Raw genomic sequence first — 15,898 nt, forward strand, 5'->3', positions numbered from 1 at the left:
ACTTCCTTTGAAATGAAGTTAGGGGATGTAAAGGACACAAAGCATCACATATTGCAGGAACAACTCTAAATAATTACTAGCCTGAAGGTAAGTGATCTGTGGATAAAAAGTGTTTTAGTTCAGAAATAGTTATGTTTACTTACCTTCTGTTCTGTCACAATAAGCTTACAAGAACAAACAAAAGTGCTAAAGATCTCATATGTGAAAATGAAAGTCAAGGCCACTTTTTAGATGAGGGTGCTTGAATTTACTTAGATGCATATGAATACCTTACTTTCTTTTGTGGAAAAGATTCAAGGCCCTGGGAGTCCATGCTAGAGGATCCTAATGTTAAGTTGTGAACTGTGTTTGGAATGTGGGCCCTTTGCAACAAATATCATAACTATCGTTAACTAGAATGAATGCTGATGGGTTATAAAAGTGATTTTCTCAATTGAAAAAAGTTAATGTGTTATTATTTGTTGGGGGTTTTATGGCAACATGTTGAAACCCAAGTCATGGATAGGAATGCTGTTGCAGCAGGCACTCCACAAATAAAGAACAAAGAGAGAGCTCCAGTCCCAAAGTGTTTGCAATCTAAATGAAAGACAAGAGGCAAGAGGTAGAGAGAGAGACAAAACTAGGACACAAAAGTAAATCCTGGGTTATATTGTTATTTACAAGTAGATGACCAGCTGCAGCCTGGCTGTCACATAAAATGATCAGGGTATGACACATAGAGAAGAAATGCCTGCTATGACCTGGGAAAGGATTTGAGGGCAATTTCATGAACCCCCAAATAAATATGGATAGCTGGTAGATCACCCCAAATTTGGTGCGTTGTGGGGTGCTAAGTTTGACAATAAAAGTGGCAGTCTTCTATTCCAATACTATGGAGGCTGTTTAATACAAATAGAGCCCTGGCCTCTGTCCTTGAAGTATTGATAGCTCTCTAGATTGGGTTAATTTCAGAAGTCCAGGAAATATATGGTGCTTGCGAACCTGTTTTCTCCTGGCATTGATTCTGAAGGTCCTACACACTCAGGCTTTGCTTACACAGCAGAGAGCCACAAGGCTGCTTCCTTGAGTTCCACTGCTCTATGGATGTAAAACTCCTCTGGCTCCGTGGGCTGGTGGACCAGCTGTGCATGCTGCTTGTAATGTAAGTGCCAGATTCAGCTCTGTGCACTGCATTTAGCAAGCACGAGCACTGACCATCCACATGTGGCATGTAGGGCCAGTCCAGGGTGTGTGCTACATGCAGCACACGGCACTGGTTTTAAGCATGTGCTACATGGAGCACCCATGCCAGACCAGGCCTGTGCACTGGATCCAGTACGTGGAGCTGGTCTATGGGCCCAATCTGGACCAACCCTGGTTCTAACATGCAGGGCCAATCGTGGGGGGGCACCATATGCAGCACATGCCCCATACCAGCTCTGCACTGTGTAACGCCCATGCCAGAAGGGCTCCATATGCCACACGCAGCACACAGAGCCAGTTTCAGCACGTGCAGCATTGCAGTCAGCAGCACTGTGAGCTGCAGGATTCAGCTCCATGGGTCAGAAACAGCCCTGGGGCTGTATCTCTGCTAACCCTGCACTACTCCATTGTCTCCCGAGGAAGCTTTTGACCATGTTCCTTGCCCTTCTGGGTGATGTACTAGTTCTATCTCACAGAGTTTCCTTTGTATCTTTGGACCTTCACCAGGATTTTTTTCATATGATAAAAGGTCAGAGTTAACAGAACAAGTGCAGGTTAAACTGCTTTGGAGAAGAGAAGACTGAAGGGGGATTTGATAACACTTTTCAAATACAAAAAGGGCTCTTTATAATAGCCCAGATCTAAAGAAAACTTGTCCAGCATCTCTCATCACAATACAGCTGGTTCAACAGAAGATATTGCAAGAAAACCATTGCCTCTGTTAGAGAGAGGCTGGCAATCAATTAGTCCCTATGTCCACAAGGGGCTGGAGAAGAAACAGGAGTATAACAAGGGGTGGAAAGGTAGAAGCAGCTGCACTGTCAGACTGGCCATTGGCATCTGCCTGGCACTGCCCCAGTGCCCCCAGGATGCTGAGGCATCATGTTACACCTCTGAGAAGGAATAATGGCCTTAAATTGCAGCAAGGGACACCTAGGTTCGATATGTCTAACTATAAGGGTGCTTAAGCACCAGAACAGGTTGCCTAGAGAGGATGTGGAATTTTCTTGTCTAACCATCACTTAAAAACTTCCAGACCCCTGACTGGAATGGCTTACACAGGGATATTTCTGCTTGAACAGGGGGCTGGACTAGGCAACCTCTTAGGATCCCTTCCAGCCTTTTTTTCCTCCTAGTTCTACACCTTAATATTTAAAGAGGAAGCATTGGAAAGGTAGGTGTCACTAGGTGGTACTTTTCTGTATCATCTGAGTTCTTTTTCTTTTTGTGCCAGTTCTGCTTGTTCTCAAGTCTTTCTCTGAGTCGTACCAGTTAGGCTGGGGCTGGAGACAGTCATGCAAAAAGGCAAGATGCTTTAACCCCTAAGTGAATGGTAGTCCTTTCTGAGGAAAGCCATCTCGTAAGAACAATTTTTGTCACAGCTTCAGAAACAGAAACCAATCAGAGCACCTGCAGAAGGAAGGCAGTGCTCTCTTGCCCCCACTTCAGGAGCCAAGATCGGTTTTTCCGTAGATGAGGGGGACAGGAAGCTGTCAACAACCTTTTGATGGAAGGAGAAGGATGCAGAAGGAGGATGGCCCTTAAATGTGTCACACAAGATTATCTGCTCTGTACAATACTACTGCAGTGGTCCTGTCATAGGTCAACCCCATATGTAAGTTGTGCATGGTGTCTGCTTCCTTCTTCTGGGGGGAAAAGGTTGGTTTAAAATCACATCAGTCTTTCTGAGAATATTTCAGGGATTTCTATCTACTTCCAAATCTGATATGGGGGTTTATAGCACCACCCCAACAGAACCTCTGCTACTTTACTTCCCCAAAATCATTTAATTCAAACACCATGTTTTGCCTGTGATACTCCTTTTATTTTCAGTCTATTACCTCATTAATGTACCAACAGCTTTTCCTTTTATTTCTTTCTTTCCTGAGCAGTTCAAACTTGTCAATGCCATTCAGCTGCAGCCATGAGTATTGTTCCACCATATTTCTTGTGTCTTCCACATCTTGCAGCACGAGCTCTAGTTCTTCTATTTTCTTGCTAAGGAACCTTGCATTAATGTACAGATATGTGGTATGCTGTTTTTTACTCATTGACCACTGTATCCTGCCAGGGTTACATACCATCCTTTCACCAACTGGATCATCTGTCTCATTTTGAAATGCTGCTCTGTTGTCACATTTTGTGATGCATTTTTTGTGGGGAGAAGAGGTGGGCAAACAATGCATTTTGATCTCTGCTTTAATTTCTCTAACTAAAGTAAGCTCTTGAGGCAGAGCTATTTTATGGGAACCAAGGATTTGGAATTAGACTGAGAGTCCCAAAAGAGGACTGTCTGATTGCTATTTGTGACCACCTCTAATTAAGTCCTCGTCCAAGGAAAAGATGATGTGTAAGGCCACAGCATCTGCTATGGGATAGCAATGCTAACTCATCTGTGGGGTGGGTTTTCTTACCTGCTGCTCCTGCCATATGCTCATCCACACTGAGCAGCAGTTCCCAGGCAGCAGGCTGGATGTCCCCATACATTTCTTCTGTGAGGATAGGAGCTGCCTTGATTAACAGTGACAAAGGCGCTGGGGACAGGCTCATTACCTGCAGAAAACAGAACCATATTTTATAACTGAATTTTGCAAACTAACGAGAGTGAGTAACTTATTCAATGATTTCACTATTTTATTGGATCATGAAATATCTCCGGACAGTCCTTGGTTTAAATAAACTCATTTAACACTTTGCAGAAGCATATTTCAGATTACATACATTGTTTACAAATCATTTACCTTGATTCTGTGTCATTGGCTACTTATGACTTATGTTGTGTGGCATTATTTCTGCTCCCTAATTCAGTGACTGAACCAAGAGGAAATTAAACAAAAGGTTTTCAGAGGTGGCTGCATGAACATTACAATAATTATTGACAAAAGCCTTCACAAACTTACTACTGTCCATAGCCTTGTGAAAAAAAATTCCCCTTGCATGAAAGGTGGAAGCAATTGAATAAAAAAGTTAAAGAAAACTACTACCTAGTGCTGTAAATTCACAAGTTGTAGTTAAACACATGTTCTCACATTTTTTCCCTAAACCAGTGCCTGAGGCATTAATAATAGATCTTATTTGGATGTTCAAAGGCACAGACTCCCACTAAATGGGATTATAATTGCATATATTTAATAAAACCTTTGAGCGAGGTCAAAGTAACTGCTGTTCCTCCTTTCTCCATGGTTATTCCTATGTCACTGAGGGTTGTCATGCTCCCCATAGGCTGCTGTATAAGTCCTGCAGTCCAATTCTTTCCACTTTATATACAAACTCAAGTTTCCACAGGCATTTCCAGTCTCACTATAAACTCAAATATGTCTTGGTAGAATTGATATTAGTCAGCATAGAACCATGTACATTGGCACAGCCACTACCTGATGCCTGATGTATTTCAACATTCCAGAGTCCTTCTTTCCTTCCAAGTTGATGTCTATAACTCTCTTCTTTAGAGATGGAGTTCTTAGGCATGATTTGTCTGAGCACTGAAAAAAATGGAGACCAGGCATTCAAGATTTGTGGGTCATGTTGTTTGGAAAGTCATGGAAGTTCAAGTGGAGTTCCTATGAATCAGGTGGTGTTTGCCTATGAAGGTACAACAGAAGATCTTCTGGTCTGACATTGTGTTCAGCAGCAGCAGTAAAATGACATAACTAACCCTAGTTCTAAAGATATTTTAAAAATCTGCTTTCAATGTTAATTTCCCTAACACAAGATCCAAAGCAATCGGCAATATGGCAAGTCAGAAGTAAGAATGTGTTCACTGAAAGTGCAGTCAGATTGCCTTCTTAAAAGTTTAAATGGGGTTCATTTTAGAGTGAGAGTGTTTTAAGAAGGTTAAATATCAAGAGTCCATAACTTCCTATCCAAAAGCTTTATGGACAAGGAGTTTGCTACCAACAGCACTGATACATGAACTCTTTTTTTCCTCTCTTTAGAAAATAAAAGTACAAGGCCAGGCCCCATGAGGAGAGACTAAGGGAACTAGATCTCTTCAGCCTCCTCAAGAGAAGGCTGAGAGGAGATCTCGTGGTGGCCTACAAATTCATTAGGAATGAAAGAGATGCGCAGCAAGGAACTGGAGATGCTCTGTTCACCAGGGCACCTCTTGGGGTAACAAGGAACAATGGTCACAAACTAACAGACAGGAGATGTAGGCTGTACATCAGCAAAAATTTCTTCACAGTAAAGGTGGGCAGAACTTGGAATGGGCTTCCAAGGGAGGTGGTGCTCTCCCCTACCTTGGGGGTCTTTAAGAAAAGGCTGGATAGGCATCTGGCTGGGGTCATCTGCCCCCAACACTCTTTCCTGTCCAGGGTAGGGAGTCAGACTCAATGATTTGTTGAGGTCCTTTCTGACCCTAGCATCTACGAACCTATGAATCTATATGTACATAGTCATAAAGGTAAAGCATTCTGAAAGCTGTACCAAGCCAATTATTGTGTACTGCAGTAACAATGAGAAATGCACCTTCCCACAATAAACACTGCCATGATTGATTCAATATCCCAGTATTGCATATATTTCCTTAATATCTTATGGTGGTTTCAGATTTTTCCTCTGGCATTGGTAGTTTATTAATTAATGCATGAGAGTTTTAAAACTGGGTGTTAAATCCACTAGGGGAGGTCCCAATTGTGACCATACTTCATAGGAAGTGTGCGTGGGGGTGAAAGGAAGTTCACATAGCTGGGAAATAGCTCCCTAAATGGTCATGGTATGGATAAGGGAGTTGCAGCATGGACTAGTTTGATAACTATCAAGCTACAGATAAAATATCTTTATTAGGTAAGAAATATATTCATTTCTTTCCCAACAGATTCTTGTGGGAGGTAGGTAGGTCTGTGCAGATGCGTGATCACCTGGTAACCTTTTCTTTATTGTTATTGTTTATTGGCCTTTTGACTTGGATGGATTATGAAACACTGTAGTTTATCACATGGCATTGAAATTCAGTATTTGAGATCAAACACGCCCCCAGGAATGCACATTAAGCTCCTTAGCTACCACGTTGCCAGGTTCTCATCTCTGGCTTTCCTGCTGAGAGAAGTCATAATTGTTTCCTTTCCTAAATGCGTAGCTGCTGCATTGCATTTTGTGTCAGGGGAAATAAATGCAGGTTAGTGTTCTCCAGAATGTACAATCACTGCCCTTTAATTAGTTTCCTCTTTGCTTTGTTCCCTATAACTATATCCAGATTCTTAACTGGACAGGCAATTAATGGTCTATCGTTTGATGGAAACATGTTATGAACTCACAATCACCAATTCATTTTCTGTCCACAGGGATGAGGAAATCTTTGCCCAATTGAGATTATGGCATGAATTTAACAAATGCCTCTGCTTTCAATTAAGGCATTATTATTGCCACTTGAAAATTTAAAAAATATATATATACACGCACACACACACACACACATATATATCACATGTATTCACAATACCTGCATCCAATCCATTCTTCTCTGGAACCTAACTAACAACCTGTTATAGGCCCTAACTCAACACTACGTAAAGTATATGCCTTTAAGCACATAAGTAGTACCACTGAAGCCAGAGGGACTACATATTAGGGGTTTAAAATAAGGCACTTATCTGCATATGCTGCTGAACTGGTCTATAATGTGTGACACAGTTGGGATAATATAGTTGGGGATGGTCCGTCCTGCTTTGAGCACGGGATTGAATTAGATGACCTCCTGAGGTCCCTTACAATCCTAATTTTCTACGATTCTATGATATACAGTAATTTTTGCAACCTAACATTAAAAGCTACAGTTAACCCTGCAGCAAATTAGTTATGTACTGGCTTGCTCACCTCCTTCTGTTTTTTTCCCCTTGCCACACTATTCAGTGTGTTGCTTTCTCTGAGAGAGTCCACTGTGTCACCGTACAGGAGTTTGATGGCCCGAACTAGCCGGGCACAGGAGCGGCTGTGGTGTAGATAGCAATGGGGGTGGCAGTAATCAATGTGGGTACATATAAAACTCTGCTGGTTGCACAGTAGGATCATGACCTGGAAGGCAAAGAAGGGGGAGAGTTACCCATAGAACAGCATGAGTTCAGAAAGGTCTATGTTTTCATTTTGATCTAGTAATACAGACCCACCTGAGTGGGTCTTAGCTTTAAACTAGTCAGCTCAGTTGTCAGTAGCTGCCCAGCCACAGCAGCCTGCAGTTCAATGAATAGGAATTTACTCTGAAGCTTAAGTGGGTTTTATAGCTCTCACTGAAGTCTGTGCTCCTGCTTTTAGGATGATAGTAACACCTAAGCTAGCTGGTTTGCCGTGTTGTGAATGCAGTGCAGACATGCATTTAAATTTGTGGCAAAAGAAGATCCAAGGAGACTAGGGCTCCCTTCATTTCATGTAAAGACTCTTGTATCCCAGAACTTCAAGCAAGAGCCAGGGGTTAGCAGTTATTTGACCATCGTTAGATACTGCTCCACTCAATTTCTGTGAGTATTAGAGCACCTGTCATTTCTGAAGTGGGAATAGATCCCATCCCTTTCTCCTGTGACATCTAAAGATATGGCTGCTGTAACTGCAGCTGGTTTTAAACTAGCCATCATGGGGGCATCCAGATGAGTATGGCCGTGCGGTATGTGGCACCGCAAACACATCTGCAGTGCCACATACCGCACAGTCAGGTGTTTTCCGTGCTGCAAGGGCATGCTGCCCATATATGCGCTGTTCCATTTTTGGTTTTTTTTCCATGGCTTTTTTTACCCTGGGGTATCCAGGAGTAAAAATAAACTGTGGAAAAAACCCCAGAGCAGTGCATGCATAGGCAGTGCACACTGCTGAAAAGTGGAGCCGGGCTTCCAGGAGCTGTGCTAAAGCTGCCAGCTAGGCTCTGCCAGGCAGGATTACCGCTGCTGCGGCCCTGGGAGGCCCCCAGGACCCCAGGTAAGGCTGCTGGGGCAAGCGCAGTGCTGGCCCCAGCCCCCCTGTACCACTGCCAGGGTAACTTGCCATGTGTCAAAGTTCACGTGGCATGGGTGTTCCCTGGGGACAAGTAGCTGCGGTGCAGGGTATGCTGCTGCTACTTGTCCCTGGGGAACCAAATGTCTGCACTCATCTGGATGTGACCCATGAGTACTGGAAGTAGTGTGGGCCTGCAGCAGCATGGATGTCAGCCAGGCTACAAAACCTTCCTTAGAATCTGGGTAAATATTTGGGTATTTAGTCTATACTGAGCTTCATGCCACTGCCACTGGACTACTACTGGAGCCCAAACTAGCCTGTGAAAATAGGCCTCCCCTTGCTCACTGCCCTTCTCAACTGCTTGTTCACCCCTGCACCTGATTTTCCCACTTGTTACCCTGGCATCATCATTATCTGCAGCTACAAGGGACACACAGTGTCTCCAGGGCTAGTACAACACAGCAAGTTTGTCAGAAGCTGATCATATATGAAAATCTTGGACAGTGGGAAAAATAAATACTAACACGTATACAAGAGAGACTGAAATTGCCATCCCTTCTGAGGCATTTATTATATAAAGCTGTTTTTTCTTTGCTCAGATAGCCTGGGGTTTTAGTCACCTTATTATTATTCAACAGAGCAAAAATGTCTCCTGATTATTAGTGATGTTGGCCTCTAAATGGCATCAGTTGCAGCAGATGATCATCAAACTCCCCAGGCTTTCTTATGCATGCTAAGTACCAGGCAGGCAGAATGATCAAAATAGCCTTAACCTCCCCTCCAATTTAGGCTTTACATTTGTGAATTTGCAACCTCCTAAACAAGTGAATGCACCATAACTTTGACTGCATTACTGTTCAGCTACTTGTGATCCAGACTTCTTTTTGTAGCTGCACTCTCTATTTCCTAAATACTAGTTCTCAGAGAAGTCTGCAAACATTTTCAAAGTGAGTATGAGCTTTATTATTATTTATTATAATGTTATTTACTGTTAGTATTACAGTAGTGACTAGAGAGAGAGAAAGGATGCCCCAGTGTTCAGGGTGTTGGGAGCCTGGGACTTGAGAGACTTGTTCAAGGCTGTGGACAGAAGTAACAATTGAAACATTTCAAAAGCCTTGGGAATGCTTCAAAGGGCCAGCTGCACAAACATACAGGCCCTTTGAAATGTTCTCAAAGAAGCTGAAGTGCTTCAAAATAGGCCCCTTTGAAATTAGGTACCATTCTGAAGCATTTTACTTCCTGTTGCTTATGGAGGGACTCCAAAATCCCACACAACTCTGTTCTGCTCTCTCTCACTCCATGGGAGAGGGAAGAAGAGTAGGGTGGAGCCTCTGCAGGCTGAGTGACAGCATGCCAGATTGTGAGTTTCTGGATTCCACTCCCTGGTCCCAGTACCTCCTGCATTAAGAGGTTGGGAGCTGCTGCTGATGCCAAGCTCCCCAGTCCCAGTCCATTCTACCTCCCTGCTTCTGTGTCAGGGGGAGTGGAGAGGTAGAGGGGATTGGAGCTGGACTGTTGCAGTCTCAGCAATGGGGAAGAGGGGACAGTGGGGAGTCCCCTCCACTGTCCCTCTCCCCCTCCAACTCCTCTAAAACCAACTTTTACCTCTGGTAGCATGCTCTGGATGGAGAGTCATGGCTTTATGCAGCTGCAGCAAGTATTCCAGCTCAGGGGTCCCACAGGGGCTGTACATATGTCTTTTTGTGAAAGGTTTCCAAGCCCATTTCACTGAAATTTTTTCAAAAGTTACTTCTGTCTGCACCCTTAAAAGTGTCAGCTTTTTGCTGATATTTTTGCTGAGGAAGTATGGTCCACTGGCTGGGTACATTCTGGGATTTTGGCAACCAGTTTTCATGTCCATGTTCTGCCACAGGTTCAGTGTGTGACTGTAGGCAAGTCACTTAGCCTCTTGGTGCCTTGACTTCTGATCTGTAAAATGGGGATAACAACACTGTTCTTAGAACCTACACAACAGTTCTCAACCTTATTAGACTTGAGTCACCTCTCAGAAAGCGCCAGCTCTTAGTTTTCACTTTTTTTTTTACTAGAGCCATTACATAGAGCCATTTTTCTTCTGCCAGAACTCAGAAAACCCACAACGGGTCAGAATGTATTTAATACTGTTGATTCCTATTTTAAATCTCTGTTTTTATCTTGTGAATCATGTTTCCATGCCTAAAAGAGAGTGCACCGCATCTTGTGGCACCTTTGAAAAGATCTCAAGGGAACCCACAGTGCTGCAGTGCTCTGGCTGACTAATCTAAACAAAGAAGACAGATGGACAGTAAAGTGAAGTACTTTCCCCATTTACAGATGAGGAACAATGTCTCTCTAATGGCTCCAGGTACAGAATGTTAAAAGCCTAATTCCACAATTAAGTGAGCATGGGGTTTGGAACAGGTTACTCATAGTGCATCATCATTATCATTCCTTTTTGCCACTGAAAATGTGAAATCTGGGAAGATTGCAAATGACCTGTACTTACATGCAGCCAGGACATGTTCCGATGGTAATTCTCCTCTGTGCCTGTGCTGCTCAGCACCTCGGGCTCAATGCTAGGCTCACTTGCGCTCCAAGGGCTCCCTTCTTCAAAAGAAAAATACCCAAGAGGTGGTTGTTTTCACAGCTACCTATGTGCTTAGTTTAGGGAAAGCACTTGTAAGCCAGGCCAGACTTGCCAAGACCAATCAGTGCGCACACAGTTGTGCTAGTGAGACTGCATTCAGATCCCTCTTTGCCCCCTGCCAGCAATTGGCCTGGCAATTACAAGCACCATTCACAGTCACTGTTAATTCACCATCTAGCCAGTGATAAATACTGTTCCCTTTTTTGGGAGATGGGAGGGAATAAAAACAATGGAAACAAATTCCTTGCATCATTAAGATGCTGCAAATTGTTGATTCAATGATCTGCATTGACTGGGCTCTGTGATTAAAAACATTAACAAAGATCCAACCTGAAATGGCATCACAGCCTATTGCTGCTACTACCAATGGGCAATATCATTGTTAAGTGCCCACAGAAGTTACTAATGTACATGGGGATGAAAGGGGAAAAAAATCCTAACTCTAGTTTGCACACTAATGCTAATGAATTGTGCGGGGGGGAAGGGGAGAAAGCTCTCTGGTTGGTAACTGGCCTCATCCTAGTGTATCTTGCTGCTATTTAACTGCCTAAGGCTTTTCCTTCATAAAATCATAGGGCTTAAAGGGACCTCAAGGATCATCTGGTCCAACCCCCTGTTTGAGTCTAGGAATGTTTCTACTAAATCATCCCTGACCAATGCTTATCCAGTCTCCTCTTGAAGATCTCCAGTGAAGGAGATTCCACAATTTCCCTGGGCTGTCTACTCCACTGGCTTACTAGTCTAACAGTATTCTAATAGTTTCTCCTGAGATCTATTTTGCTGAAATTTAAAGTAATAGTTTTACATCTATAACATTCATATTTTGAAGAATAATTTGTGCCTTCTGAAGACATTTTATTATTAATGCTATTAAGGAATAGCCGTGGCTTAACTGAGGTTAGCTCTTTCTCCTTTTAAAGTAAATTTACTACTTGAAAAGGCATCCAGATTGGGAGCTCTTGCTCCCATAGCTATCCACAGGAGAGGTACAGCAGAGGCAATGCTGAAAACATCAAAAGGACCTCTACAATTGGAAGATTAGTTCACTCTTGACATCTATCCACTTTTTCCTTGTCTGTTGACATCCTTACCAAGGATGCCGTTTTGTGCCCATTGTGATGGAGATCTCTTATGACATGGCACAACATTTGACTCTTACAAGAAAAGGAACTGGATTTTTGAAGCCAGAGGACATTATATATAAAATGTAATATTTTTTTTAATTTTACATATACGCCTATAGAGAATATGCTAGACTCATATGACATATATGTCTACAATATCATATGATATATAATACATAAATTGTGCATGTCAGCATATATATATAATATTTTATATAACAATTATTACTATGGATAATAAACTAAGATATATAAAATATCCTATATACATATAATATCATATGGTTTGTTTATATATATGTCCTCCTAAGTACAAGACACATTTGGCTGACACTCTGGTCAATACCAGAAGTTTAAGGGTTCAGGTCTTAACAATGAGATTTGAACTGACAACTTTTGTGTGGGACAGCATTTACTTTCCAGGGCACCAATGGCAGGATCTATCCTCTGTCCTTCCTGGTTAAATCATACAGTCTGTGAAGAGGAAAAGACCCCTGGCTTCACTCTAAGAATTGGTGGCTTTTTTTAATCTACTGCACCTTTGGTGTTTATTTATTGTTGCTAACCCTGCTGTATCATTTCAGAATTTGGATGCTGCCTAGTCGCCCCGCTCCCTTTGAGCCCAACTCATCTAAGTTACCTATGTCAGTGACAGTGTCCCTGCTGTGGGACAGCTGCAGCTCCTCATTCTCAGACTCTGAGTCCTGCCGTGATAACTTGGTGCTCTTTAGGCTGCCGGCCCGGCGAATGCTGGATAGGGAACCCCCCTTCTTCACCCGGAAACTGCGGGTTCCTTTAATCTGGAGCAAGCGGGAGCCTCCTATCCTGATCTTCCTGCTGGGAACTGTATTGAAAGAATAAAAGAGGACTTTTTTCCCCTTAATTTTTCCCCATTTTATGAAAAGAAATCCTAACCCGCCCTCCCTCCCTTCCCCTTCTTGCCAGACTGGATTGCAGCACCTTTACTTCTGTCAAGGAAGATGGGCAAGAGGCTCCCTCCAAAGCCACCGCCAATGCAGTTCTATCAGTCAGCCAGTACGGGATGCTTTACAAAATTGTGCTCAGAACCTTCTTTCCTGGAGACATGTCACATCAGGTCTAGCCTTTTCTATACTTGAGATTAGCCCCGCATCAACCCCTGACTTCCAGAAAATGGAGTTAGCTGCACTGGTGGAAACCCCAGCTGTAGGCAAGAAAAGCAGTGGTTCACACTGCTTAACTCCTGCTTGAAGCTGGAATAAACTCTGCTGGTGTAAATCATGGTCTTTTTTGCCCATGGATGGGGTTTACATTGGAGCAGATATGCCATGTGCTGGTGACCAGTGGTTGAATCCCAAGCATAGACAAGGCTTCTCTGAAAAACCTATGCTTCTGCTGGCCAAGTGTCTGCAAACCCAGCTCTTCTCCTGCAGTAGGATCATCTTATTTCATTCACAAAGCATATGTGACTGCAGATAGGTAGCCTGCTTCACCAGGTTAGCAGCACACATGGTTTCTTTGAAGTTAGATTTGCATAAATCCATGTCTTTGCCTGTTACTCTTCATCATTAGAATGCTTTTAAGGAAACAGAGCATGTAGTTCCTCTCCTTCAGACAAGTGAGCAGCTTTCAGGCATTCAAAACATCCATTGACACTTTGCATTTTTGATGAGCACAAACATGAAATGGTTCAATGTTCAAAGCACTGATCATTTGTACTTTATTCTTCTCTTGCTTCAAAGGCAATACATGGAGATATATGAGTTCAAATGTTGCAACACTCAGTCATCGTACTGTAGATCTATTCACAGAGTACCAAAAAGTGATCACATATGGCACTCTGTAGAGACTAGAATAGTGTATGCCTTTTTTGTATACCATATGCAAGAAAAATATATAAATGTAAGTATGCTTGGATTTATGAGTCATACATAAGAATCCCTCCATTATTTCAGTTTTACACTGTCCTATCCCCACCCACAAGTCCATTTTTGTTGCAAAATCCTATTGGTTGGGCAGAGCTGGACAAGTCTCCTTTTTGGAGGTATTCAGCACTGCTTATTAATCAGCTGGATAATTCACTTCTGAGTGACTTAAGAATCTGTCTTTCAGTGACCAAGCTAAGACTAAAACTCCATGAGAAGAGCTGGCTAGATTCTGTTCAGATGAACCTTAGCAGGGCTGGTTAGATCTCCTGAAATACACAGATGCTTTGCTGCACTTAGCCATACTTCCATGTAGCCTGCAGCACACAATTAGCACATAAATGCCTCCAGGAACTAAATTCTCATCTACATTGGCATATCTATATGTTGCACCTACCTGTAGCAGGTTAGGGATAGTAAAATCGTAGCTTTGGCATAGTTGTTAAGATACACTTGGGTTGACCAATGAAAGCAAAGTATTTACCATTCAAAAGGAGATGAAAGGAAAGGAATGGATTAGTAATTGGTCAAAGAGTTTGGGGTAAAGAGGCCTGTCCTTGTCACTGTAGGTGAGAAAGATTGAGTTACAGTCACACAATAAAAAATTTTAGGTAGGTAATTACAGATTGAAGAAAAAAAAAGATGCTTTGCATCTGCTATATTCTGGCCCGGATAAACTCCCAATGGAGTAAGCTGTGGCCAAAGAAAACAGCAGCGCCTTTTTATTTCCATTTTTTTTAAAGAAACATGACAACATCTTGCATTTCTTTAGCATATTTCAGTCCAAAGTAAGGCCAAGTACTTTGCTAACTTGTAAACTAAAACTCAGTCTTTATGTTGGAATTACTTTTCCCACCATTAAATAATGTGCAGTTTTATAACTGCTAAATTACAGCAAAACCACACAACAGCTTAGGACAAGAAATGAAGAAGAGTATGTGTACTGACACAGGAGACAGAATTTAGATAGGCAGAACAAACTGGAATGTGGAAAAGGTACTGGAGTTAACACTGCTACTCTTGAAAAAATGCTGAATTTTACTTTGTCTAAAAAGTCTCCAAAGTCCCATGCTGGGGCAAATCTACTTTAGTACTAAGTGAAAATGGTGCATGTACTGACCTAGCACCACCATTTCCTGTTTCTAGAAGGTCTCCCATTCCAATGTTATCTCCTAATTTTAGAAGATCTGCAGCCATGGGCAGATCCAGGATTTTGAAAAGAGGTTTGCAGGTGCCACAACTGGTGCTGAAAACTTCTGCACCCTGCTTTACAACCATGTTGCAGAGGCAGCATCTAGGAACTTTTTTAAAGTCACTGAAGCAAGTAAGAATCCTCCCTGCTCTGCTCTCAGCTCCACCCTTTCTTCTGCTCCATGCTCAGCTGCATGTCCCCTTCATCACATTCCTCTGTTCTACGCTCACTTGTTGCTATTGTTGTCCCTGCTGCCCTCAGGTGACCTGAGGGCAAAGGGAGCTTCAGAGTCACTCCTGTCTCACTCCAGCTGGGCCATGCTGGGATCTAGGTTAGCTGAGGACAATGGCAGCAGCAGTGGCAGCAGACGGGTTCCCCTTCCTTGCACCTGACGCCCAGCTGGTGGGAAACACCTGGGGCGTTGGGCAGAGAGAAGGAAGCTGATCACTGTTGCCATCAGCAGGGAAAATGGGAAGGGAGGGGATGTGCCAATGGCCATAGAGGAGAAAGGTGCAGGGGTTCTTACCTACTTCAGGGACTTAAAAAAGCTCCCTGGCTACTCCCACAGCATGGTCCAAAAGTGGGGTGCAACCATACCACCACACCGCCTTTGGTTCTGCCCCTGGTTACAGCAGTTACTGTGGAAACCTTTTTTTAAAATCATTTTATCCAACTCCATATTAGGGATTTCTTATGCCAACTTTTTGGGGAATGTCAGTTTCTGACCATATTACTTCCAGTGCCTGATATATGGACCAAGATAAAAATTAGTTTGTGCATGCTATCTTTATGATGACTCTTTGCAGCTTGATGGGAAACTGCTATCAAAGCAGTCACTGTCACATTCCACAGATAATTTTAGAAGCAGTTATATACAACCTGAGTCTTAGAAACACTTCCTATATGAATATATTTACTTGTAGGTAGAATCATGGCTTAATCATCA

At 42.8% G+C, this 15,898-nt stretch overlaps 1 protein-coding gene across 1 annotated transcript in view; it reads right to left on the bottom strand.

Annotated features, from left to right (window-relative positions):
• The window catches only part of UNC80 (unc-80 homolog, NALCN activator), a 230,274-nt gene that overhangs the window by 94,855 nt on the left and 119,521 nt on the right, over positions 1–15,898 (bottom strand). Inside the window, exons 27-30 of the mRNA XM_019523430.1 lie at positions 10,592–10,692; positions 6,997–7,194; positions 4,557–4,664; positions 3,597–3,735 (exon numbers count right to left, since the gene is read on the bottom strand). Of these exons, the coding sequence (XP_019378975.1) occupies positions 3,597–3,735; positions 4,557–4,664; positions 6,997–7,194; positions 10,592–10,692 (546 nt within the window). The remainder of the gene's footprint in view (positions 1–3,596; positions 3,736–4,556; positions 4,665–6,996; positions 7,195–10,591; positions 10,693–15,898) is intronic.

This window comes from Gavialis gangeticus, unplaced genomic scaffold, assembly GCF_001723915.1.
Source record: "Gavialis gangeticus isolate Ggan-Ray unplaced genomic scaffold, GavGan_comp1, whole genome shotgun sequence".
Taxonomy (NCBI): domain Eukaryota; kingdom Metazoa; phylum Chordata; order Crocodylia; family Gavialidae; genus Gavialis; species Gavialis gangeticus.